We start from the raw sequence: 27,282 nt of genomic DNA on the forward strand, positions 1-27,282 counted from the left end.
CAGGATCCTTTACTGTTGGCATGACACAGGACTGATGGTAGCGCTCACCTTGTCTTCTCCGGACAAGCTTTTTCCAGATGCCCCAAACAATCGGAAAGGGGATTCATCAGAGAAAATAACTTTACCCCAGTCCTCAGCAGTCCAATTCCTGTACCTTTTGCAGAATATCAGTCTGTCCTTCTTGACACCACGCCATCCTCCAAAAGTCTTCGCCTCACTGTGCGTGTAGATGCACTCACACCTGCCTGCTGCCATTCCTGAGCAAGCTCTGTACTGGTAGTGCCCCGATCCCGCAGCTGAATCAACTTTAGGAGACGGTCCTGGCGCTTGCTGGACTTTCTTGGGTGCCCTGAAGCCTTCTTCACAACAATTGAACCGCTCTCCTTGAAGTTCTTGATGAACTGATAAATGGTTGATTTAGGTGCAATCTTACTGGCAGCAATATCCTTGCCTGTGAAGCCCTTTTTGTGCAAGGCAATGATGACGGCACGTGTTTCCTTGCAGGTAACCATGATTGACAGAGGAAGAACAATGATTCCAAGCACCACCCTCCTTTTGAAGCTTCCAGTCTGTTATTCGAACTCAATCAGCATGACAGATTGATCTCCATCCTTGTCCTCGTCAACACTCACACCTGCCTGCTGCCATTCCTGAGCAAGCTCTGTACTGGTAGTGCCCCGATCCCGCAGCTGAATCAACTTTAGGAGACGGTCCTGGCGCTTGCTGGACTTTCTTGGGTGCCCTGAAGCCTTCTTCACAACAATTGAACCGCTCTCCTTGAAGTTCTTGATGAACTGATAAATGGTTGATTTAGGTGCAATCTTACTGGCAGCAATATCCTTGCCTGTGAAGCCCTTTTTGTGCAAGGCAATGATGACGGCACGTGTTTCCTTGCAGGTAACCATGATTGACAGAGGAAGAACAATGATTCCAAGCACCACCCTCCTTTTGAAGCTTCCAGTCTGTTATTCGAACTCAATCAGCATGACAGATTGATCTCCATCCTTGTCCTCGTCAACACTTACACCTGTGTTAACGAGAGAATCACTGACACGATGTCAGCTGGTCCTTTTGTGGCAGGGCTGAAATGCAGTGGAAATGTTTTTTGGGGATTCAGTTAATTTGCATGGCAAAGAGGGACTTTGCAATTAATTGCAATTCATCTGATCACTCTTCATAACATTCTGGAGTATATGCAAAATGCCATCATGCAAACTGAGACAGCAGACTTCGTGAAAATTAATATTTGTGTCATTCTCTAAACTTTTGGCCACAACTGTACATAGCCTATCGCATATTACGCATGGCAGAAAAACATGAAACTGATTTTCGATGTCTTTGGTACATAATTGGTCTAGCCTATAATCAAAAATGTTTACAAATTTGAGTAAACTCCCTTTTCAGTGTGGACTGTATTGTTATGCATACTGGATGGGCTGGTTACCTTATGCTATGCTCCAAAATGTATATCTGGGAGAGAACCTATTGCCCTAGGTGATGCTGTTGGTTCATTGATTGTGAAGGGAGGCTTATAGGTAGCGTAGCCTACAATTATAGTAAATTTGATTTTGAGTAGCGTAGTAATAGGGATTGAAAAAACATATTTTCATAATTAGGTGGCAATTTACCTTTAGCTAACCAGAATATCTCACCACCATGTGTTTCCATCTCCTCCTCTCTCTCCTTTATTGCTTTCTCGATCATGCAGAGGGGGTCAATAGTTTAGTGAAATGTTTCATTGCAAAAACATGTTACTATTGATGTTCCCGCACAGATTTCACTTGGTTTCCAAAATTAACCACTGGGTAGCTGCAGGAACATGGTTGGAGGGCTCATGGCATATGGAGTTAGGGCGGAATATCACCTGTCATGCAGTGAGAGCATGCTCCTCAAACAGTGGTTGATGCGTGGAGTGAAATAAGTGTATTCATATTTTAGTTCTCAGGTGGTCATATTAAGCACAGCTCCGCTATAAAACCAAAGTATCCTACCAGGCATCATTAAAAAAACGGATCGTCGGGAAAGCGTACAGCAACCATTCGCTATTCGAGTGCATACAGATGCCGTGTATTTTTTCACTGCCGCTCTTCCTGACCATTTGATAATGGGCCATTCTAAATTTAAACAAATTTGACATATTAGTAAAGACGAGATTAAATTGAGAATAGTCTGATGTGTGAAAATAGGATCACTTGATGAGAGAACAGCTGTGAGGCCTGAGGCGAGCTTTTTCTGCGACTTTCTCATCTCCTCAATAGCCTATAGTCACATCATTTAGCCCATATGTTTTGATTTCTAAGGTTTGTATCATTCACAACTAAAGTTGCCAAATAACTGTTAAATATAGTATATGGGACCTGTTTCAAATGATACATTTTATGCTCAGCATAGCCACTTCATATGCACACTCACTCCGGAATGGTAAAAATATCCTTTCTATTTCATTCAGCCAAATTCAGTTATATTCTTCTTACTGTGAAATGTATATCAAATAATGGCACAGGACTTATAAGCATATCTTGTCTGCTAAATGAACAAGCCTACAGCCTATGGCATGGAACATGGCCTACCGTATGTTATCTGGCTAACACATTCTGTTATTCGGAAATACATTTTCTTCATATCATGTTTCTTTAGACCTGACTAAAATAAATAATGGGTGTATTGTGATGTATATTAAATTTATTTATTAGACTTTGATAAATGTAGATGTTCCAAAGGAGCGCATCAGTGCTTGTATGCATGGAGGCCTGGAGATGTTAATTAACGGTCAATTACCATGAGACCGGCAGTCTTTTGCTTGACAGTGAATTCCACTCTTACTTAGTTATACTGTCAGCAGTCTATATGTTCTGTTCAGTTTGTCAATTTTGTGTAGCCGAATGCCATATGAACTGGTTTCAGGTTGCCTTCCCTTTTAATCCTATTAATTATCCCCCCCATACTCGACACACTGAGGAGTCTCCCTTTTCTGGTTGTCATGACAATGCTGTTACCCTGGCCTCTGTCCTGTCAGGCTGCTGGCTGACTGTCCTAACTCACCTTACACTTAGGGCATGCACACTCAACACAAAGCAAATAACGGACACTTTGTCATGTGACTGAATTCATATTCTTCTAATGCATCACAGTTGTCTTCATCATAATGTCAAGTTATGTTAATTGAATGATCTATTTTTGAATGATTGAAAATAACCCATTGATCTGACATGAAACTGTGGCGTATGCTCACTGTTGTTGACTTTAGCCAGCACAGACACCTGTCATCATGACCCAGTTTATTAAAACAAAACTGAAGTTAACGTGTGTCACTACTATGTGTGTTTGCGTGGTGTGTGCATGTTTGTTTTCCTATCAAAAGGGTGTGCTGGGGTGTTCATCGAAGTTTCTAGAATGCTGAGAGTAGTCAGTGGGACTGTTTGAGAGAAAGGAGGCCATGAGGAGAGAGGGCGGGAGGGAGAGGGAAAGACGCAAGGGCTGGGCGTTATCTTGGCTTGCTCCCGACACGGCCGAGCCACTGCAGGGGCAATGCGTCTGTCTGCTCTGCAGAGAGCGGAAGAGTGAGAGTGAGAGAGAGAGAGAGAGAGAGAAAAGAGGCGTTCAGTTTCTCATTCTTCCTTTTATCAGTTGAGATTTGTATCTGGAGCCTAGACTGGAGTGACTGCTGCTGGCTTCATGGCCACCATGGAAATCCAAGACCTAGGGCAACAGCGGGAGACAACCCGTCTGCCTAGGGAGACTATGGCCACCACCTCTCCTCAGGTACTGATAGGACATAGCAAAGACGGTTGGACAGAACAAGGCTCTGGATAAGGAGCCTAGAATATCTTGACTCACTGATTATAACTAACGTTGGGTTTCAGTTTGCTGGTTAGCCTATATCCTCTCATTTTGAGAATTTCAATTGAGTAGCTGGATATGGTGGACTGTTAATCTAACTCTGGTCAGTTGATTGGTTTTAGTTTATTTTCATGGTAATTAGTCACTGAATTCCGGCATGCGTTTACTGCATGCGTTGTTTGTGTGTAAGAAAACGTTTATTTTTTTGTGTGGACAGGACTGGGTTAATTTGGTAATTTGATTGGTTTTAACTGGACTCCATGGTAATTGAATCACTGGATTCAGGCCTGTGTACTGCATGCGTTGTGCGGCATGGTAAACCTCCACAGATGTCAATTTTTTTGACACAGTCTTTCCAATGCGTCATTGACTGGATGACAGCCATTTTGATTTAGCCTAATCCAGACATGATTGTTTTGGTAATGTTCCAGAGTAGGCTTTGGGACTTGTATGACTGTTTTGGTAATGTTCCAGAGTAGGCTTTGGGACTTGTATGACGGTTTTGGTAATGTTCCAGAGTAGGCTTTGGGACTTGTATGACTGTTTTGGTAATGTTCCAGAGTAGGCTTTGGGACTTGTATGACGGTTTTGGTAATGTTCCAGAGTAGGCTTTGGGACTTGTATGACTGTTTTGTGAAAAAAAGATTAACAATAGAGCTCAATATTTTGTCATGTAGCCTAATCTCAGTTTTGTAGATAGTTTTAACAGTGGATGGTTGGATGGTTTTGCGAATTAACTCAAATCCCCCCTTGGGCATGCTGTCGATCGGCCAGGACTCTGAGGGAGCTGTGAGAGGTTAAGGTTCACTCAAGAGGGAAGGGAACTGAAGCATTGTTGGGCCCATATCCTTTTCCTTTCTGCTGCGCTGCTTTTCCTCTTTGCACATGCATCTGGAATGTGTATCGTTCTATATGATATTAATCACTTTCTGACTGCACCCCTTTTGATTTGAATAACACCTTTCAGACATGTTTGCCCATGGTAAAAGTGGTCATGAAGTTACATTTCATGAAGCATTCAGGAGATAGAGGTGCTCAAAGTTGACCAATTTTGCGTACCCCACCCTTCCATGAGACTTCCAATGTGTTCATCACTGAAAAAGATCAACGGTTGAGTTTGATATCATTTGAAAGCTTACAAACATGGTTGTCAAAGTTTTAATGTCAATCCAAAAATTCAGGGTGTCATTTAAATCATAGAAATAGAATGGACTTAACCCTTCAGAACCCTGCAATGTAGCTGGTTACATAATTTTGACATTTACATTTAGTTGAATCTTCAACATACAATTACTACCAAAAATGGCCGCCGGTCCACCCACCGTCGAATGTCAACTTGACACAGTATTGACACAGCCGGATAAAAAACGTACCCGATTTAATCTGGTTACTACTCCTGCCCAGTAACTAGAATATGCATATAATTATTGGCTTTGGATAGAAAACACCCTAAAGTTTCTAAAACTATTTGAATGGTGTCTGTGAGTATAACAGAACTCATATGGCAGGCCAAAACCTGAGAAGATTCCATGCAGGAAGTGGCCTGTCTGAGAAGTAGTGTTTCATCTTGGCTCTTTTTATTGAAGACTGAGGATCTTTGCAATAACGTGACACTTCCTACGGCTCCCATAGGCTCTCAGAGCCCGGGAAAAAGCTGAACGATATCGAGGCAGGCTCTGGCTGAAACACTTTATCGCTTTTGGCAAGTGGCCGCTCAGAGTACTATGGGCTTAGGCGCGTACCCGAGTCGACCGAATGCTTTCTTTTCTTTTGTCTGTTTACCTAAACGCAGATTCCCGGTCGGAATATTATCGCTTTTTTTATGAGAAAAATTGCATAAAAATTGATTTTAAACAGCGGTTGACATGCTTCGAAGTACGGTAATGGAATATTTAGAATTTTTTTGTCACGAATTGCGCCATGCGCGTCACCCTTATTTACCCTTTCGGATAGTGTCTTGAACGCACGAACAAAACGCCGCTGTTTGGATATAATGATGGATTATTTTGGACCAAACCAACATTTGTTATTGAAGTAGAAGTCCTGGGAGTGCATTCTGATGAAGACAGCAAAGGTAATAACATTTTTCTTATAGTAAATCTGACTTTGATGAGTGCTAAACTTGCTGGGTGTCTAAATAGCTAGCCCTGTGATGCCGGGCTATCTACTGAGAATATTGCAAAATATGCTTTCACTGAAAAGCTATTTTAAAATCGGACATATCGAGTGCATAGAGGAGTTCTGTATCTATAATTCTTAAAATAATTCGTATGTTTTTTGTGAACGTTTATCGTGAGTAATTTAGGAAATTCACCGGCAGTGTTCGGTGGGAATGCTAGTCACATGCTAGTCACATGCTAATGTAAAAAGCTGGTTTTTGATATAAATATGAACTTGATTGAACAAAACATGCATGTCTTGTATAACATAATGTCCTAGGGTTGTCATCTGATGAAGATCATCAAAGGTTAGTGCTACATTTAGCTGTGGTTTGGGTTTATGTGACATTATATGCTAGCTTGAAAAATGGGTGTCTGATTATTTCTGGCTGTGTACTCTGCTGACATAATCTAATGTTTTGCTTTCGTTGTAAAGCCTTTTTGAAATCGGACAGTGTGGTTAGATTAACGAGAGTCTTGTCTTTAAAATGGTGTAAAATAGTCATATTTTAGAAAAATTGAAGGTTTTGCATTTCTAAGGTATTTGAATAACGCGCCACGGGATTACACTGGCTGTTGAGCCTAGCCCATAGAGGTTAAGAAAAAAATGCTTTTCCATGACCTGGTACTAAAGTTTTTCTCACTTGCCAGTGTAAATTTGAACATATAAGGTAGGGATGTCAAAGTGAAACTGTGAAAACAACTTTTTTTCTTCTCCTCGGTAGAATCCTTATTTGTTCTCCATCAAATCTAAATTAATAAATTTATGCCAGGAAGGCAGCGAGGACTTCGCAGCGCTCAAATGAATTATCTAGGTCGTGGTACTATGCGTGGCAGTAATTCTAATGGAGCAAATCGATACCCCTCGCCTCCCCTCCTTCTCATTCCCTCCCTCCCACCCACTTTTTGCATTCTCTCTCCGTAGAGCGATTTCTCTCTGCAAACTTGGGCAGCGATGGGAGCCACACAGGGCTCTAAAAATATCTCTGGCCTCCTCGAATGGAATCTGTGGCATGTCTTTATGAGAAAGACCTGATTTTTAAAATGGTGAGAGGGTGGGAATAGATACGGTATTGTCAAAGCATTGCCGCCGTGGTGGGAATTTGAGACTCTATTTTTATTTTTTTTTACCCCTTTTCTCCCCAATTTTGTGATATCCAATTAGTAGTTAGACTTGTCTCATCGCTGCAACTCTCGTACAGATTCGGGAGAGGCGAAGGTCGAGAGTCATGCATCATCCGAAACACTGCTTCTTGACACATTGCTCGCTTAACCCGGAAGCCAGCCGCACCAATGTCTCGGAGGAAACAACGTACATCTGGTGACCGAAGTCAGTGTGCATGCGCCCGACCCGCCACAAGGATTTGCTAGAGCGCGATGGGACAAGGACATCCCGGCCAGCCAAACCCTCCCCGGACCCGGACGATGCTGGGCCAATTGTGCGCCGCCTCATATTGTGCGCCGTCTCCTGGTCGCGGCCGGCTGCGACAAAGCCTGGGATCAAACCCGGGTCTGTAGTGACGCCTCTAGCACTGCAATGCAGTGCCTTAGACTGCTGCGCCACTCGAGAGGCCCAGACATCTCTATAATACAGAGATAATAGCCAAACCTCATTTGGAGACTTGCTCCTTCCATGTCTCCTGTCCTCCATTACTAGGAGAAAGATCATATCACTCTAGACCAGATATAGCTCATTCCACCATCTTGTCCTCACCCCAACCCCTTTTCAGCAAGCTGTTTAAGCCTGCCCGATCATATCTTTTATATAATATGCCTTCATAACATTAGCTATGTCTGAAAAGGTAGTGTGTGTGGTGGTTACTTCAGTGACGAAGAGCTATGGCAAACAGTAACTATGTGAAAATATTTGCTTTTGAGTTAATATTATCAGGAATAGCAAAACAATAGGCTATTCGTTTAGGATAATGCTGATTCCCTTCATTCAGGCACCGGAGTGAATGGCTGCCGTTTTCACGGGCTCCTAACCAATTGTGCTATTTTTATATATTTTTTTCCGTATTCTTTAACTTATTTTGTGTTTCTGGTACCGTCTCTTATGACTGAAAATAGCTTCTGGATATCAGAACAGTGATTACTCACCTCGAACTGGACAAAGATTTCTTTCTTTAATGAGTCTGACGTGAAGGATATGCTGTTGCTCCCGGACCAGGCCCAAATCACCGTCATTTGCATTAAGAAAAGACAGAGATACCGGGGCTGCAACGTGCAATCACTGGAGAATAAACTGGATGAGCTCTGTTCGAGACTATCCTACCAACGGGACATTAAAAACTGTGTTTCACCGAGTCGTGGCTGAAGGACGACACGGATAATATGCAGCAAGACAGAACGGCGACTTCTGGTAAAACTTATTCCACACACACAGACGCGAACAAAGCTCTCCCTCACCCTCCATTTGGCATATCTGACCATAATTCTATCCTCGTGATTCATGCTTACAAGCAAAAACTAAAGCAGGAAGTACCAGTGACTCGCTCAATACGGAAGTGGTCAGATGACGCGGATGCTACGCTACAGAACTGTTTTGCTTGCACAGACTGGAGTATGTTCCGGGATTCATCCAATTGCATTGAGGAGTATACCACCTCAGTCACCGGCTTCATCAAGAAGTACATTGACGATGTCGTCCCCACGGTGACCATATGTACACATCCCAACCAGAAGCCATGGATTACAGGCAACATCCGCACTGAGCTAAAGGCTAGAGCTGCCTCTTTCAAGGAGTGGGAGACTAATCCGGACACTTATAAGAAATCCCGCTATGCCCTCAAATGAACCACCAAACAGGCAAAGTGTCAATATACGACTTAGATTGAATCCTACTACACCGGCTCTGATGCTCGTCGGATGTGGCAGGGCTTGCAAACTATTACTGACTACAAAGGGAAACCCAGCTGCGAGATGCCCAGTGACACGAGCCTACCAGAGAGGGTAAATGCCTTTTTTTTTAATGCTCGCTTCGAGGCAAGCAACACTAAAGCATGCATGAGAGCACCAGCTGTTCCGGACGACTGTGTGATCATGCCCTCCGTAGCCGATGTGAGCAAGACCTTTAAACAGGTCAACATTCACAAGGCAGCGGGGCCAGACGGATTACCAGGACGTGTACTCAGAGCATGCACGGACCAACTGGCAAGTGTCTTCACTGACTTTTTCAACCTTTACCTGAGCAAGTCTGTAATACCTACATGTTTCAAGCAGACCACCAAAGTCCCTGTTCCCAAGAACGCCTAACCTGCCTAAATGACTACTGCCCCGAAGCACTCAGGTCGGTAGCCATGAAGGCTGTTCATGGCTCACATCAACACCATAATGCCGGAAACCCTAGACCCACTCTAATTCGCATACTGCACCAACAGATCCACAGATGACTCAATTTCAATCGTACTCCACACTGCCCTTTCCCACCTGGATAAAAGGAACACCTACGTGAGAATGCTGTTCATTGACTACAGCTCAGTGTTCAACACCATAGTGCCCACAAAGCTCATCACTAAGCTAAGGACCCTGGGACTAAAAAACCTCCCTCTGCAACTGGATCCTGGACTTTCTGACGGGCTGCCCCCAGGTGGTAAGGGTAGGCAACAACACATCTGCCACGCTGATCCTCAAAATGGGGGCCCATCAGGGGTGCGTGCTTAGTCCCCTCCTGTACTCACTGTTCACCCATGACTGCGTGACCAAGCACGACTACAACACCGTCAAGTTTGCTGACAACACAACGGTGGTAGGCCTGATCGATAAGACGGCCTATAGGGAGGAGGTCAGAGACCTGGCAGTGTGGTGTCAGGACAACAACCTCTCCCTCAACGTGAGCAAGACGAAGGAGTTGACCGTGAACTACAGGAAAAGGAGGGCCGAACACGCCCCCATTCACATTGACGGGGCTGTAGTGGAGCAGGTTGAGTTTCAAGTTCCATGGTCATGGTCCAAACACACCAAGACAGTCGTTTAGAGGGCACGAGGAGACGGAAAAGATTTGGCGTGGGTCCCAAGATCCTCAAAGTGCAGCTGCACCATCGAGAGCATTCTGACTGGTTGCATCACCGCTTGGAATGGCAACTGTTTGGCATCCGACCGTAAGGCGCTACATAGGGTATTGCGTACAGCCCAGTACATCACTGGGGCTAAGCTTCCTCCCAGTAAGATCTCTATACTAGGAGGTGTCAATGGAAGGCCAAAAAATTGTCAGACTAGTCACCCAAGTCAGACTATTCTCTCTGCTACCGCTCGGCAAGCGGTACCGGAGCGCCAAGTCTAGGTCCAAAAGGCTCCTTAACAGCTTCTACCAGCCCAAGTCATAAGACTGCTGAACAATTCATCAAATTGCCATCTGAAGTATTTGCATTGTTTTTACACTGCTGCTTCTCACTGTTAATATCTATGCATAGTCACTTTACCCCTACCTAAATGTACAAATTACCTCGACTAATCTGTACCCCTGCACATTTACTCGGTACCAGTAACCCCTGTATATAGCCTCGTTATTGTTATTTCATTGTAACTTTTTTTTTTAATTTTTTTTTTACTTTAGTTAATTTTGTAAATATTTTCTTAACTCTATTTTCTTAACTGCATTGTTGGTTAAGGGCTTGTAAGAATTTCACTGTAAGGTCTACCTACACCTGTTGTATTCGGCGCATGTGACAAATTAAATTTGATTTGCATTGAAAAACACAAGTTGAATGCACCTCTGCTAAATGACTGAAGGGGAGGACTGAGGGAACGAAGAGGCTTCTAGAGAACCTTGAAACAGCTAAGATTACATAACGCTTCAAGTGTGCCGGCCTGTGCTTGAGTACTGACATAATGTCTTTGTTTTTCAGAAGATGTCTTATGAACTTGGTACTGAAGTGGCAATTTAGCCTAGCTACCAGTGTCAGTATTTAACCCATACTTCTCTCCTGGTATCTAGGCCTATAGTTAGCAAGACGATCCGTCCTTCATGTGGTCTAGTACAATGTGTTTAGTGGCCTCACCACAACAGGATGTGGGTCCACCACCTCAATAAACAGCCTCTGTATGTGTACAGTAGGCCAGTCCTAAACACTGTTAGGTAGAAGTCTTAACCACCATGGAGCGTTTAAAACAAAAAAAAAATAATTGCTGCTTGCACGGTTTAGAAATCAGGTGGTTGGACTTTGACTAACCTATTGCCATGCGGATGGAGATTGTGCATGGTGTTTCTCAGTCTCCTCCTCTTAACACTAAAATGTTATGTGCTTGTTGGAGAGAGGGCAAGGATTACATAAACAGTGAGCTTCTAGGAAGTCTTCCGCTCTGCTGTTTAGTAGTGTGTGTGTGTGTGTGTGTGTGTGTGTGTGTGTGTGTGTGTGGTGGTTGAGGGAGTGAAGGAGGGAAAGTGTCAGAGAGAGGGAGGTGGTAGATGCAGGTGGTTGGAGTTGGTGTTATCTACCATTCACACCATTCGGAGTTGAGTGCTATCTGCTATTGCAGAAGCACTGTGCTAGAGGGCCTTCTGGCGGTCGAAGATAGATACAACCTCCTCCCTCCACAAGTTAATTCATGTAATTTGATAAATACTACCAAATGTATTTTGGTCTGTAATGTAACCATTTACTTGTCACCTGGAACTGCACACAGATTCAATTGGATTTTAAGCCACTCGTCAAGAGGCCAAACTCTGCAGTTTGTGTGATTTCAAGTTTACAACAAAGCAGCGAATTTTACAGATATTGTTGCGTCACTCCTTCTACAATAACTTTGGCGCATTGTGTCAAAGAGCAGCACAGTCTCTCCCAGGAGAGGCCGGTGCCCCAAAGACATGTTCGAAAGGCTGTTTTCTCAATGGTCCAGAGGGCTGTCCCTCAGCACAGTTAGCATACTATTCAAGAAGTGTGTGCATTTATACTCACAGGCAGATATCAGAGCAGAACGGGTCGGGGTCAGCTAAATTCTGGGATGATTTAAGCCGTCAGTGAATTGGGACTGGTGTTAGGGGATGTGGGGGGTATCAACTAGTCGGTTGCTTTTTACAGAAAATGGGCCAATGTAGAGAGGCTAGTAATCAGCTTAGTCAGACAGCCTGACCCTTGTTGTTTTTCACAATCTAGTCAGTTATTTCTGCCATTTCTATGTAGCTGTATTTGTTTCGATGGCAGTGGCCATGTACTCCCAAGAGCTATTCAGAACAATCACCACTTGATTGGTCCCTAAGTTTCCTATGTTAGCGCTGGTGGTGTCTCCTCCGTGGGTTAGCTTAATGGTGTGATGGATGGATAGAGGTTGTTTTGGGAGAAATGGAATCAGGCAACAAACTGGTCTGTTGCGTGTTGAGGAGAGCCAGCCAGCCCAGAAGCCCCTTTGTGGACCAGACCAGGCAGCTTTTCCTGGATCTGCTGAATGGAAAGCCACCATACTGCTGACACCACTAATCCTACTGTTAGATATGGACCATTTCACTCTTTCTCCTTCCATCTATTTCTCATCCCTCTTTTTCTCAGTCTGAATGGGAGCTGTGCTGGCTGTGCTCTAACAGTGGGCCTCTCATCTGGTCTAGCAGTCGTCCCCGTCCCCATTTGACTGATTGACTGTCAGTGATATTTTATCTCTGTCTCTCTGTGTGTGTTTTCCTTTGCTCATGGTGTTCACTGACAGATCAATGTTCTGTCCCTCCTTACTGAAAGTAATTAGGATTCATGTTTCACTGAATTCTGTTCATTTTCATCATATCACATTGTCTTATCCATGTCTGTTGTGAGACAACATATCTGTATCTTTAATTATGGAAGCACTTGAGAACAAGCTGGAAGTAAAATGGTTACGACAATTTATTTAGAGAATGTCTTAAGCCAGTGTATGAAAGCGGTATGAGATGGTCTATTGGAACTGGGTGAGAGACTCATGCTCACACAGTCCTGACCTGAGATGAAGGGGGCTGTGAGTTTTCTAGCTATGGTGTTCAGCTGGACTGGCCTCCTTCCACCATGGCCTGGTCAGGGTGTATCAGAGGTCACAGTGACCTGATAAGCCACAGTGTAGGTAACGCCGCCCTGAGAAAGACTCCAGGTTTAGGGCTGGGGCGACATAGAATTCATTTGAATTTACACTACCAGTCAAAAGTTTTAGAGACACCTACTCATTGAAGGGTTTTTCTTAAATAGTAAAAACCCTTAACTTTCTGAACTTTCGAGTTGTGTAGTCCACTTGTGTAGCTAGCAGGACTGACTTTGTGTTAGCTAGCCAACGTTTAATTACTTCTGCGTTATGAAAGGAACTAGACACGGACACGAATGATCCATTGGTAGTTTGTTGTAACCAAGTATTGGTCTTAACCGTGTGTTATTGGATGCTAGCATGCCAGTTAGCTACGGCGTCATAGGATACGGGTTGTAGGGTTTCACGGAAGCGGCGCAGGTCCTAATCCAGGCACTTGTCATCTCCCGTCTGGATTACTGCAACTCGCTGTTGGCGGGGCTCCCTGCCTGTGCCATTAAACCCCTACAACTCATCCAGAACGCCGCAGCCCGTCTGGTGTTCAACCTTCCCAAGTTCTCTCACGTCACCCTGCTCCTCCGCACACTCCACTGGCTTCCAGTTGAAGCTCGCATCTGCTACAAGACCATGGTGCTTGCCTACGGAGCTGTGAGGGGAACGGCATCTCCGTACCTTCAGGCTCTGATCAGTCCCTACACCCAAAGAAGGGCACTGCGTTCATCCACCTCTGGCCTGCTCGCCTCCCTACCTCTGCGGAAGCACAGTTCCCGCTCAGCCCAGTCAAAACTGTTCGCTGCTCTGGCACCCCAATGGTGGAACAAGCTCCCTCATGACGCCAGGACAGCGGAGTCAATCACCACCTTCCGGAGACACCTGAAACCCCACCTCTTTAAGGAATACCTGGGATAGGATTAAGTAATCCTTCTAACCCTCCCCCCCTACCCTCCCCCCCAAAAAATATATAGATGTACTATTCTAAAGTGGTTGTTCCACTGGATATCATAAGGTGAATGCACCAATTTGTAAGTTGCTCTGGATAAGAATGTCTGCTAAATGATGGGTAAATGTACATTTTACATTGTAGAATAATAGTGATGACGTAAAAAAAATATGAAATAACAAAAAAGTTAACAAAAAAATCTAAATATACACTGCTCAAAAGAATAAAGGGAACACTAAAATAACACATCCTAGATCTGAATGAATGAAATAATCTTAGTAAATACTTTTTTCTTTACATAATTGAATGTGCTGACAACAAAATCACACAAATATAATCAATGGAAATCCAATTTATCAACCCATGGAGGTCTGGATTTGGGGTCGCACTCAAAATTAAAGTGGAAAACCACACTACAGGCTGATCCAACTTTGATGTAATGTCCTTTAAAACAAGTCAAAATGAGGCTCAGTAGTGTGTGTGGCCTCCACGTGCCTGTATGACCTCCCTACAACGCCTGGGCATGCTCCTGATAAGGTGGCGGATGGTCTCCTGAGGGATCTCCTCCCAGACCTGGACTAAAGCATCCGCCAACTCCTGGACAGTCTGTGGTGCAACGTGGCGTTGGTGGATGGAGCGAGACATGATGTCCCAGATGTGCTCAATTGGATTCAGGTCTGGGGAACGGGCGGGCCAGTCCATAGCATCAATGCCTTCCTCTTGCAGGAACTGCTGACACACTCCAGCCACATGAGGTCTAGCATTGTCTTACATTAGGAGGAACCCAGGGCCAACCGCACCAGCATATGGTCTCACAAGGGGTCTGAGGATCTCATCTCGGTACCTAATGGCAGTCAGGCTACCTCTGGCGAGCACATGGAGGGCTGTGCGGCCCCCAAAGAAATGCCACCCCACACCATGACTGACCCACCGCCAAACCGGTCATGCTGGAGGATGTTGCAGGCAGCAGAACGTTCTCCACGGCGTCTCAAGACTCTGTCACGTCTGTCACGTGCTCAGTGTGAACCTGCTTTCATCTGTGAAGAGCACAGGGCGCCAGTGGCGAATTTTCCAATCTTGGTGTTCTCTGGCAAATGCCAAACGTCCTGCACGGTGTTGGGCTGTAAGCACAACCCCCACCTGTGGACGTCGGGCCCTCATACCACCCTCATGGAGTCTGTTTCTGACCGTTTGAGCAGACACATGCACATTTGTGGCCTGCTGGAGGTCATTTTGCAGGGCTCTGGCCTCCTACTCCTCCTTGCACAAAGGCGGAGGTAGCGGTCCTGCTGCTGGGTTGTTGCCCTCCTACGGCCTCCTCCACGTCTCCTGATGTACTAGCCTGTCTCCTGGTAGCGCCTCCATGCTCTGGGCACTACGCTGACAGACACAGCAAACCTTCTTGCCACAGCTCGCATTGATGTGCCATCCTGGATGAGCTGCACTACCTGAGCCACTTGTGTGGGTTGTAGACTCCGTCTCATGCTACCACTAGAGTGAAAGCACCGCCAGCATTCAAAAGTGACCAAAACATCAGCCAGGAAGCATAGGAACTGAGAAGTGGTCTGTGGTCCCCACCTGCAGAACCACTCCTTTATTGGGGGTGTCTTGCTAATTGCCTATCATTTCCACCTGTTGTCTATTCCATTTGCACAACAGCATGTGAAATTTATTGTCACTCAGTGTTGCTTCCTAAGTGGACAGTTAATTTCACAGAAGTGTGATTGACTTGGAGTTACATTGTGTTGTTTAAGTGTTCCCTTTATTTTTTTGAGCAGTATATTTGAGATTCTTCAAAGTAGCCACTCTTTGCCTTGATGACAGCTTTGTACACTCTTGGCATTCTCTCAACCAGCTTCATGACATAGTCACCTGAAATGCATTTAAATTAACAGGTGTGCCTTCTTAAAAGTTCATTTGTGTTTTTTTCCCTTCTTAATGCGTTTGAGCCAATCAGTTGTGTTGTGACAAGATAGGGCTATCTTCTGTATACCAACCCTATTTGGTAAAAGACCAAGTCCATATTATGCAAAAAAGGCAGAAACGACTGTCCATCATTACTTTAAGACGTGAAGGTCAGACAATCCAGAAAATGTCAAGAACTTTGAAAGTTTCTTCAAGTGCAGTCGCAAAAAGCATCAAGCGCTATGATGAAATTGGCTCTCATGAGGACTGCCACAGGAAAGGAAGACCCAGAGTTACCTCTGCTGCAGAGGATAAGTTCATTAGAGTTGCCAGCCTCAGAAATTGCAGCCCAAATAAATGTTTCGCAGAGTTCAAGTAACAGACACATCTCAACGTCAACTGTTCAGAGGAGAATCAGGCCTTCATGGTTGAATTACTGCAAAGAAACCACTACTAAAGGACATCAATAAGAAGAGACTTGCTTGAGCCAAGAAACACGAGCAATGGACATTAGACCAGTGGAAATCTGTCCTTTGGTCCAAATGTAAGATTTTAGGTTCCAACCGCCGTGTCTTTGTTAGACACAGAGAAGGTGAATGGATAATCTCCGCATGTGTGGTTCCCACTGTGAAGCATGGAGGAGGAGGTGTGGGGGTGCTTTGCTGGTGACACTGTCAGTGATTTATTTAGAATTCAAGGCACACTTAACCAGCATGGCTACCACCACATTCTGCAGCAATACGCCATCCCGTCTGCTTTGGGCTTAGTGGGACTATCATTTATTTTTCACAAGACAATGACCCAACACACCTCCAGGCTGTGTAAGGGCTATTTGACCAAGAAGGAGAGTGATGTAGTGCTGCATCAGATGGCATGGCATCCACAATCACCTGACTTCAACCCAATTGAGATGGGTTGAATGAGTTGAACCGCAGAGTGAAGGAATAACAGATGCAAATGCTCAGCATATGTGGGAACTTCTTCAAGACTGTTGGAAAAGCCTTCCAGGTGACTGTCATGAAGCTGGTTGAGAGAATGCCAAGAGTGTGCAAAGCTGTCAAGGCAAAGGGTGGCTACTTAAAATAACTTTTTTGTTGTTTATTACATGATTCCATGTGTTATTTCATAGTTTTGATGTCTTCGCTATTATTCTACAATGTAGAAAAATGGTTTAAAAAAAAAAAAAAAAGACCTTGAATGAGAAGGTGTGTCTAAACTTTTGACTGGTACTCTATATTTTTGGGTGAAAATCCTACAGTCGTTCTCATGGTTGGAGGCCTCACGTGCTAAAACAAAATGTTGTCTATTTAAAATATTCAGTGATGGAAAATGGTCCAACTTGCCATTTTGAATGCAATGTAGCTGATACAGTTCACTGTTACATCAGCCTCAAAGGCCTAAATCGTTGGATGGTAATTCAGGAATTTGTGGTGTTACACACACTCCTTAAATAGCACCACATGTGTAGCCCACGCCCCACATTCCCATTAATGTGTGAGAGGAAGCACTTGGGGTATGCCTGCCTTGCAGTGACTGAGTAACAGCCACCCAGAGTGTGGTCCTCTAACAGCTATCCAGGCTGGGGGACAAGAATACAGGGTGGGTGACACTGACCCTGTCTGTTGACCTCACCCTACTCATCTCCCTACAGGCCTCCACCCTCCCCTGGTGTATGGTTGGATGGGTGGGGTTTGAGGGGGGTGAGGGCCACTGTGTGGGCTGACAGACGCAGTCCTATTGTGCATGGGGGCCTGGTTACTGTTTGTTCAGAGCTGTGTGGAATTTCTGCCTATTTCCCCTCCCCCCATGACATTCTTGTCATCTTAGCTGCTTGACTGGAGAGGAGCTGGCTACTTCACTGGGGAGTTTTTGTCAATTCATAGCATAGAACCTTGTCTGGTTCTCTTCCACAAAGTTACGTGGCATTTCCTCTAGATCCGTTCTTGTGTGGTGAGTAGCGATCCATAAAGTGCTGCACTGTGTTCAAATGCCCCCAGGGAAAGAGAAAAGAATGAACTGCACTGTGTGATATTTGGAACTGCTTTTGGAAGTCCTCCACAGGTATTGTATTTCTACGAGCTCTTGTGTTTTTAAAAGCCTAAACATGAGAGAAATCGGATGACGGGAAAGTAGAAATACTCAATGTGGGCCTCCTGAGTGAGATCCTGGTACGGGTCCAGGCTCTGTTGCAGCCGGCCGCGACCGGGAGACCCATGGGGCGGCGTACAATTGTCCCAGCGTCGTCCGGATTAGGGGAGGGTTTGGCTGGCAGGGATGTTCTTGTCCCATCGCGCTCTAGTGACTCCTGTGGCGGGCCGGGCATAGTGCATGCTGACACGGTCGCCAGTGTTTCCTCCGACACATTGGTGCGGCTGGCTTCCGGGTTAAGCGGGCGTTGTGTCAAGAAGCAGGCTGGGTTGAGTTTCTGAGGGCGCACGGCTCTCGACCTTCGCCTCTCCTGAGTCCGTATGAGAGTTGCAGAGATGGGACAAGACTGTAACTACCACTTGGATACCACAAAATTGGGGAGAAAAAGGGGTAAATAAAATAAGTAATACTCAATGTGATCATGCTAGCGTAACCATGGCAGGCTCAGTTGGACCATTTTATTTTTGTTCTATTCAAAGGGATGGACAAATGGTAGCAGCCATCTTGTTCATACACTCATGCATTTGCCAGCAGCCATCTTAACATTCTCATCCACTCATCCCAATTGTAGGAACTATTAATGTTGACAACTAGAAAACATAAGTTGCAGCTGAAACACTGTTGCAAATGAAAGTAGTATTAATGATTAGCCTACAACGGAAATATAATTACTACAACAGGCATAGCCAATCAGTAATTCTATTTTCTATGGGAACATTGGGCTACTCCTGTAATATTATAAAAAGTTCTAAATCCTAATTTCCCCCTGTATTTTTGTGTTATCAGAGAATGGATACCAGTGGGGTGAAAGTGCTGGAGTCTGCCGATGACATCCAGGAGCGCCGGCAGCAGGTGTTGGACCGCTACCGGCGCTTCAAGGAGCTGTCGGGTGTGCGCCGGCAGAAGCTGGAGGACTCGTACCGTTTCCAGTTCTTTCGCCGCGATGCCGATGAGCTGGAGAAGTGGATCCAGGAGAAGCTGCAGATCGCCTCCGATGAGAACTACAAGGACCCTACCAACCTCCAGGTCAGTGCAGACGGATAGGAAGCCAGTTGAGGCTAATAAAATAAATTATGACTTGGGTGGAGCTGTAAGCTGGGCATAGAAAAAAAGGGAATACTGAAGTAAAGATCCTGATTTCATTGACCTTTTATGATGCACAAGCCACTTGTTGTGAATTTACTGGCTTTAAGGCTTGCCAGTAGCCATTCAAAATGAAACAGCGTGGCCATAAAACCACACACACAGAATTATCAGTACGTCATAAAACCCTCTTTGCTGTGACCCTTGGCCAGGTATGTCTGTCCTGTCCACTAGTCTTTGTGCCACGCTAACATGCCTCCTCCCCCACAGGGCAAGCTCCAGAAACACCAGGCCTTCGAGGCAGAGGTGCAGGCCAACGCTGGGGCCATCATCAAGCTTGACGAGACTGGCAACCTCATGATCTACGAGGGTCACTTTGCCTCTGAAACCATCCGTGTAAGACACACATACACACAGTCCGCTGAGCTATATGCTTAACCAAGATGGAACTACACAATCTACCCTTTTTAACCCCGATCATGTCTGGTTCAGTCCTTCACTCCCTACCGGACTTTCTAGAGACCCATAGTCTCAAGTTTCAATATGGCGGAGTATATAAAAGTAGGTGCTTGAGTGCTGTCGACCTCCTGGCTCTTCTGTTTCTCTCACTTTTAGGTTCCACCCCACTTCTGTCAGATCCAGTGTTCTGTTTGTTGTGTGGTTATGCGATAGTTAAGAATACTTCATGAAAAGTGCATGATTTGTGTGACTAAAAGGAACATTTTGTTCCGTTGATAAGCATTTATCTTGGTCTCAAACTACAACCTCAGCAAGTACTGGGCCCATATTCATAAAGCGTCTCAAGAGTAGGAGTGCTGATTTAGGATCAGTTTGAACTTTTGGATCATATTGAACAAGATCACATGGACATGGCGGCCTGATCCTAGGTCAGCACTCCTTCCGTGAGATGCGTTATGAATACAGGCCCTGATTTCCCATAATGAATAAGGTTATATTGACAGAGGGGACCTGATCCTAGATCAGCACGCCTACTCTGAGAGGCTGATTATTGGTCTTGGATCAGCTTCCATTCGTGGTGCAAATTGTCTCCCTTTCTGCCCAACAGACTCGTCTGGAGGAGCTGCACCGTCTTTGGGACCTGCTGCTGCAGAAGACCAAGGAGAAAGGTGTTCATCTGCTGCAGGCCCAGAAGCTGGTGCAGTACCTGCGCGAGTGTGAGGATGCCCTGGACTGGATTAGTGACAAGGTCAGTGTCTCAACCTGTAGTCACACACACACACGCACACACGCGCGCGCCACACACACACACACACACACACACACACACACACACACACACACACACACACACACACACACACACACACACACACACACACACACACACACACATATCTACTGGAGGCCATGGCCTTAACCATGTCTACAGGACCCTAATAGACAACATGGCCTTACCCTAAATCATGTCCAACAGGAGACCATTGCCATAGGACCCTAAAGACAACCTATCCTAAACATTAGCATCCCTAAACCATGTGTACAGGATCCTACTAGATAACCTATCCTAATCCAAAGCCGTGTTTAACAGGAGGCCATGGCCACCTCAGAGGAGCTGGGCCAGGACTTGGAGCATGTGGAGGTGCTCCAGAAGAAGTTTGAGGAGTTTCAGACGGACCTGGCAGCTCACGAGGAGCGTGTGAACGAAGTGAACCAGCTAGCGGGCAAGCTGATCCAGGAGTCTCACCCCGAGGCGGAGCTCATCGTCCGTAAGCAGGAGGAGGTGAACGCTGCCTGGCAGAGGCTCAAGGGCCTGGCGCAGCAGAGGCAGGGCAGGCTGTTTGGAGCCGCCGAGGTGCAGCGCTTCAACAGGTATGTCCAGGACGGACTGTTTTGGAGTGTGGGTGGCTGTGATAGAGAAGCCACAAAAGACCTGAGAGAATCAAGAAATTTAGACTTCTGACTGGGTGTATATGTTATGTGGCCTCCAGGGATGTGGACGAGACCATCAGCTGGATCAAGGAGAAGGAGCAGCTCATGGCGTCCGATGACTTTGGCCGGGACCTGGCCAGCGTTCAGGCCCTGCTGCGCAAGCACGAGGGCCTGGAGAGAGACCTGGCTGCCCTGGAGGACAAGGTCAACACTTTGGGGGGAGAGGCTGAACGTCTGCAGCAGACCCACCCCCAGAACGCTTCCCAGATCCACCTGAAGAGGGACGAGCTCATCACCAACTGGGAGCAGATCCGCACGCTGGCCGCTGAGCGTCACGCCCACCTCAACGACTCCTACAGGTTGTTACCACGCTGGCTGCCCTAACAGCGAACACTGTAGCTTTACTGTGTCAACACCGTAATGTTACTATGTCACTACCATACCGTTATTGTAACACCACTGTACTCAACACAGCGACCACCCAACAATAGCATGGTCAAACAACTCCTATACCAGCCATTTGGGCCCTGTTTAGTTGAAAGTATGTAGAACCCTCTCTGACTGTCTGTGTGTTTGGCCCCCTGCAGGCTGCAGCGCTACACTGCAGACTTCCGTGACCTGACCAGCTGGGTGACGGAGATGAAGGCCCTGATCAACGCTGACGAGCTGGCCAACGACGTGGCCGGAGCCGAGGCTCTCCTCGACCGCCACCAGGAGCACAAGGTACAGAAACACACTGAAATTAATTAACTTTATTTTAGCAGTTGAAAAGTACATTTTCTCAGATCTTCAATCGGTGATGCTCGTTTTTCCTCCAATGTTGCTGATGTTTACTGTGTGTGTGTGTGTGTGGTCCTTAGGGTGAGATTGATGCCCATGAGGACAGCTTCAAAGCCACGGACGAAGCCGGTCAGGCCCTGCTCAACACCGGACACTACGCCTTAGAGGAGGTCAAGGAGAAGGTAGGACTGGTCTTTCTTTCTCCCGTTGTTTCTGTCCTTGGTTTTGGCTTCATAACTTTTAACATGGATTTCCACACAGATTCATTGATCCTCCTTTTACCTTGTTTATTTTTATGTGTAGCTGGGTGTCCTGACTGAAGAGAAGGAGTCTCTGCTGGAGCTGTGGGAGGTGCGTAGGCAGCAGTACGAGCAGTGCATGGACCTGCAGCTCTTCTACAGGGACACAGAGCAGGTCGACAACTGGATGAGCAAGCAAGAGGTATATCCATCCACACACAATAATAATAAACAATATACTCACCCAAAAATTATTCTCCAAAATGGTGGGGTGTGTGATCCTAATAAGTAAGTATGCTTTTTTGTGTATGTCCAGGCTTTCCTTCTGAACGAGGACCTTGGTGACTCTCTTGACAGCGTGGAGGCCTTGCTTAAGAAACACGAGGACTTTGAGAAGTCCCTCAGCGCTCAGGAGGAGAAGATCACTGTGAGTACCTGTCCTAGCCATAACCATAGATCTAGAATTCGCTTTCATTCCTCAAATCTTAAACTTAACCACTGACCTCTTTCTCTTTAGGCCCTGGATGAATTTGCCACCAAACTGATCCAGAACAACCACTATGCCAAGGAGGATGTTGCTACTCGTAGAGATGCTGTAAGTACAGAGAGGAAACATTCTGCACATACACATGAATACGATAAGGACCGGAATGTGTCCTATGTTTGCAGCACTTTGAACTCTATCTGTTTATATAATATTCTGGGTGTTGTGTATAAAATGTCATCCCTATCTGTGTTTCCTCCTGTAGCTGCTGAGCCGCCGCAACGCCCTGCACGAGCGTGCTCAGTCACGCCGCGCCGCTCTGGAGGACTCCTTCCACCTGCAGCAGTTCTTCCGTGACTCGGACGAACTCAAGAGCTGGATCAATGAGAAGATGAAGACGGCCACCGACGAAGCCTACAAGGTACGGTTGGAACCAGTGTTTCTTAGCTAGCTACTTTAGCTATCTACTTTATAGTGGTATACTTTAGCTAGTTAGCTAGCTACTTTATAATGGGGTTTCAATGCTCAACATGGCTTTCTCCTAGACTGCTACGAGATCCCATTAGGATGCAGTACCACAGTGAACCACACAGATTCTTATTCACAGTACTCTGGCCTAATAGCAACACGTTCCTTACACCATCTCTCTGCTCTCTCTGTTGTCCCCAGGACCCGTCAAACCTGCAGGGCAAGGTCCAGAAGCACCAGGCCTTCGAGGCGGAGCTGTCAGCCAACCAGAGCCGCATCGATGCTCTGCAGAAGTCTGGCCAGGAGCTCCTAGATGGGAAGCACTACGCCGCCGACGAGGTGTCTGTACGCATGGACGAGGTCAGCTCCCAGTGGAAGAAGCTGCTGGAGGCCACCGAACTCAAAGGTGAGACAACGAGAGTGGAGGAGAGATGAAATTCGGATGAAGTGTGTGGCTATTATTATAGCGATCGCCATTTTGTGTTTCCCTCAAGTGGATGTAGTACAAAATGGCGGCAATGCTAGTGAATAGATGTGGTAAAAAGGTCAATGGAACGCAGATCGTGGAGGATATATGAAGGACGCCAGATTGGTGCACATTCAACAAGTCTGATCTAACAAAGTGGTTATTCGTCAAATCCATCGTAATTGATGCCTTGTAACTCGCCCACAATGTGGTTACTAAAATCAGGTTTGGATATATTTGGCTGGTTTTTCTGCGTAACATTTTAGAAGTAGTCACTTTTCAGGTTTAGAAGAAGTGACTGCTAAATGCTAACACTCGTTCGTATAAGCTGGTAGCATAGGTAGCTAAGCTCTTAAGAGTGTTCGGCCAGTAACCGAAAGTTTGCTGGTTCGAATCCCCGAGCTGGCAAGGTGGAAAAATCTGCCATTCTTCCCTTGAGCAAGGCAGTTAACCTCCATTAACAACTGCTCCCCGGGTGCCGGTGACGTGGATGTTGATTAAGGCAGCCCCCCGCACCTCTCTGTTTCAGAGCGGTTGGGTTAAATGCAGAAGACCCATTTTTGGTTGAATGCATTCAGTTGTGCGACTGACTAGGTATCCCTCTTTCCCATAGCTAGCTTAGAGAAATCGGTGGTGGTAAGTCGCTTTTAACTAATGCAGTTGATTGGTGACGATGGCATGAACATGTATTGGGGTTGACATCCATACAAGCATATTACTCCAATTGTTACCTCATAGTGTGAAATACACATATTAACAATAGCCTATATGTAGGCAACATTTTCTGGGGGGCAATGAGGAGATTTGGGATCTTTCCCACACGCATTTACATTATTTTGGACGAGTTTCATTGAATTCTACCGCATCTATTGGAGAGTAACGTTTCAAAGTGAAGGGGCTTTTGTTATCTTGTAATGTGACTAGCTGTTAGTTACTAGACAAGGTCATTTTGGCGCCCCAAGATTTGAAACTGAACCTTTTTTTAAGGAGGAAGGGTATTTCTATCTTAATTTCAACCACTCCTAAACCTCTCCTCACCATGCTCTCCTCTCCCCCAGGCATCAAGCTGCGCGAGGCCAACCAGCAGCAGCAGTTCAACAGAAACGTGGAGGACATTGAGCTGTGGCTGTATGAGGTCGAGGGCCACCTGGCTTCAGATGACTACGGCAAGGATCTGACCAGCGTCCAGAACCTGCAGAAGAAGCATGCCCTGCTGGAGGCTGACGTGGCTGCCCACCAGGTAAAGGGCTTGTTTGACATTGCAGTCGACAGTGCAGGCAACTGCTGACTGATCTACAAGTCGCCTTGCATCATATATAACTACTTATTATCATTTGTAGGTCAGTAAGTCACCATTTACCCACAATGCACCACGGTTTTGATCTGCTCGAATGCGCTCAGTGACTTCCATATCACTACAAGATAACTGACTGACAGCTACCATGTAACTGAAGAACAACATCACCAGTAGCCTCCAGGTCAGATGTTTTCAGACCCAAAAAGTTAACTACTTAGACACTGTTGCATTTACCTCTGGGACCAGCTGCTAGACAGTGTATCTCCTCATAAGAATCCCATCCATGCCTGGTGTTTTCAAGCGACAGCTGATCTGTGTGTCTTTGATTGACACGCACAAATAAACTCAGATTCTATGCATGGGAGCTGCCACTCCAAGTAGCCTCCATAGCCTGGTTGCAGTGACATCATTATGGTCTATAATATTCAGGCATTCAAATAGTTGTGTTGACTTATGCGGTCTGGCTGCGCACAAGGTAAGACTGGCTGACTGACTTAAGGCGTTGGCATGATTTGGTTCAGCTGACACCTAGCCAAACTCGGCTAGGCGGACTGAACTAGTGTGCTCGCAAACTCCCTTAAAATTACCTTCCCTTTAAAAACAAGAAAAGGTGTCAATAGTACTGTTTCTTCGTCTTGAGACGCCGCAGCGTCTCATTCATTGACGTGTTTGGAGAGGAGATCTTTCTCACAATTTTACAGCTATGATGGTGTAGTATTTCTCAATTGAAAACATTTGCATGAGAACGATTAGTCTATCGTTGAATGTCAACACACTTCATTGAAGTATCCCTACTGTTAACCAATCACCGACGAAGGGATGTAGACTTCTGCTACATACTTCGGCATCCCTCAAGAAAAAAATGTAGTGTGCAAGAACAGCCGAGAAAACCCTTGCCGAAGACCAAAACGAACAAAAAGGCCACAATGTGTCATAATATATGCATGAACTGTTTCAGATCGGAAGCCTTTACTGCCACCAGGTAGTTAGTTGGCTGACTGACTGACTTTCCCTCTCTCTCCAGGACCGCATCGATGGCATCACCATTCAGGCGCGTCAGTTCCAGGAAGCCGGTCACTTTGACGGCGACAACATCAAGCGCAAGCAGGAGGCGCTGGTGGCGCGCTACGATGCCCTCCGCGACCCCATGGCCGCCCGCAAGCAGAAGCTGTCAGACTCCCTGCGGCTGCAGCAGCTCTTCAGGGACGTGGAGGACGAGGAGACCTGGGTCCGGGAGAAGGAGCCCATCGCCGCCTCTACCAACCGGGGAAAAGACCTGATCGGCGTCCAGAACTTGCTGAAGAAGCACCAGGCCCTGCAGGCGGAGATCGCCGGCCATGAGCCCCGCATCAAGGCCGTCACCCAGAAAGGAGAGGCTATGGTGGAGGAAGGTGAGTTGTTTCAAACAAACGTGCATAGGCCCTACTGTCACCTTTTTTCAACTGTTCACCTTTTCACGATCTAGCAGGTTTGGGTCAATTTCAATTCAGTTATTTATAGTTTACTTCCTGAATTGACTGAATTGAAATGAATTGTCCAAACCCTTTCACCATGATGCCAATGGTGACTTTAAAACAGTTAGCGTTTAATGGCTGTGATAGGAGAAAACAGGATGGTTCAACAACATTGTAGTTATTCCACAATACTAACCTAATTGACAGAGTGAAAAGAAGGAAGCCTGTCCAAAGAAATGTATCCTGTTTGCAACAAGGCACTAAAGTAATACAGCCAAACATTTGTTAGGTTTGGGGAAAATACAAAACATTACTGAGTACCACTGTTCATATTTGTAAGCATAGTGGTGGCAGTATAATGTTATGGGTATGCTTGTAATTGTTAAGGACTGAGGAGTTTTTCAGGATAAAAAAGAAACTGAACAGAACAAAGCACTGGCAAAATCCTGGAGGAGAACCTGGTTCAGTCTGCTTTCATGGAGACACTGGGAGATGAATTCGCCTTTTAGCAGGACAAAAACCTAAAACACAAGGGCAAATCTACACTGGAGTTGCTTACCCAGAAGACAGTGAATGTTCCTGAGTGACCGAGTTACAGTTTTGACTTAAATCTGCTTGAAAATCTATGGCAAGCAGTGGCGATTTTAGCATGTAAATCTTTTTTTTTTAGATGCATGCCACTAAACAATACATTAATTGCACTATAACGGTGACATACGGTGCCCACAAAATGTTAAGGCCTACATGAAGCTGTCCCAACAGCAGAGCTTTCTTTTCAGCACCATGCAGTGAATCCTTACCACTGCTACACCTGGCTATCAGCGGAGCCTTTCATTCAACCTCATTTATTGCCTTTAAAAAAACATAGCTTATGCCTGACTTACTTAAACAAATGTGGTTTCTACTGACAATTGAGATGTACAAGCTATGGCATAAGAAGACAATGACTGGAAAAGAGGGAGTCCCTTATTTCGATTAAGACATTAATGAGCGTGCTAGGACAAACAGTCTATATAACTACAGTACTAGTCAAAAGTTTGGACACACCTACTCATTAATTTTATTTTTCTATATATATATATATATATATATATATATATATATATATATATATATATATATATATATATAGTGAAGACATCTAAACTATG

At 45.6% G+C, this 27,282-nt stretch overlaps 1 protein-coding gene across 7 annotated transcripts in view; it reads left to right on the forward strand.

Annotated features, from left to right (window-relative positions):
- LOC106562832 (spectrin alpha chain, non-erythrocytic 1) overlaps positions 1–27,282 on the forward strand; it is a 73,673-nt gene that overhangs the window by 12,824 nt on the left and 33,567 nt on the right. For 6 of the 7 annotated variants that reach the window (XM_014127862.2, XM_045689818.1, XM_014127864.2 and 3 more), the window contains exons 1-15: positions 3,469–3,762; positions 18,757–18,996; positions 19,324–19,449; positions 20,120–20,260; positions 20,603–20,883; positions 21,003–21,302; positions 21,531–21,666; positions 21,804–21,905; positions 22,027–22,164; positions 22,279–22,389; positions 22,480–22,557; positions 22,712–22,867; positions 23,116–23,320; positions 24,439–24,620; positions 25,702–26,068. In XM_014127862.2, the coding sequence (XP_013983337.1) occupies positions 3,676–3,762; positions 18,757–18,996; positions 19,324–19,449; positions 20,120–20,260; positions 20,603–20,883; positions 21,003–21,302; positions 21,531–21,666; positions 21,804–21,905; positions 22,027–22,164; positions 22,279–22,389; positions 22,480–22,557; positions 22,712–22,867; positions 23,116–23,320; positions 24,439–24,620; positions 25,702–26,068 (2,650 nt within the window). In that variant the 5' untranslated portion in view covers positions 3,469–3,675. Of the gene's footprint in view, positions 1–3,468; positions 3,763–18,756; positions 18,997–19,323; positions 19,450–20,119; positions 20,261–20,602; positions 20,884–21,002; positions 21,303–21,530; positions 21,667–21,803; positions 21,906–22,026; positions 22,165–22,278; positions 22,390–22,479; positions 22,558–22,711; positions 22,868–23,115; positions 23,321–24,438; positions 24,621–25,701; positions 26,069–27,282 lie in introns of those variants that run through there. The other variant, XM_014127867.2, reaches the window with a different exon arrangement.

Source organism: Salmo salar, chromosome ssa11 (assembly GCF_905237065.1).
Source record: "Salmo salar chromosome ssa11, Ssal_v3.1, whole genome shotgun sequence".
Taxonomy (NCBI): domain Eukaryota; kingdom Metazoa; phylum Chordata; class Actinopteri; order Salmoniformes; family Salmonidae; genus Salmo; species Salmo salar.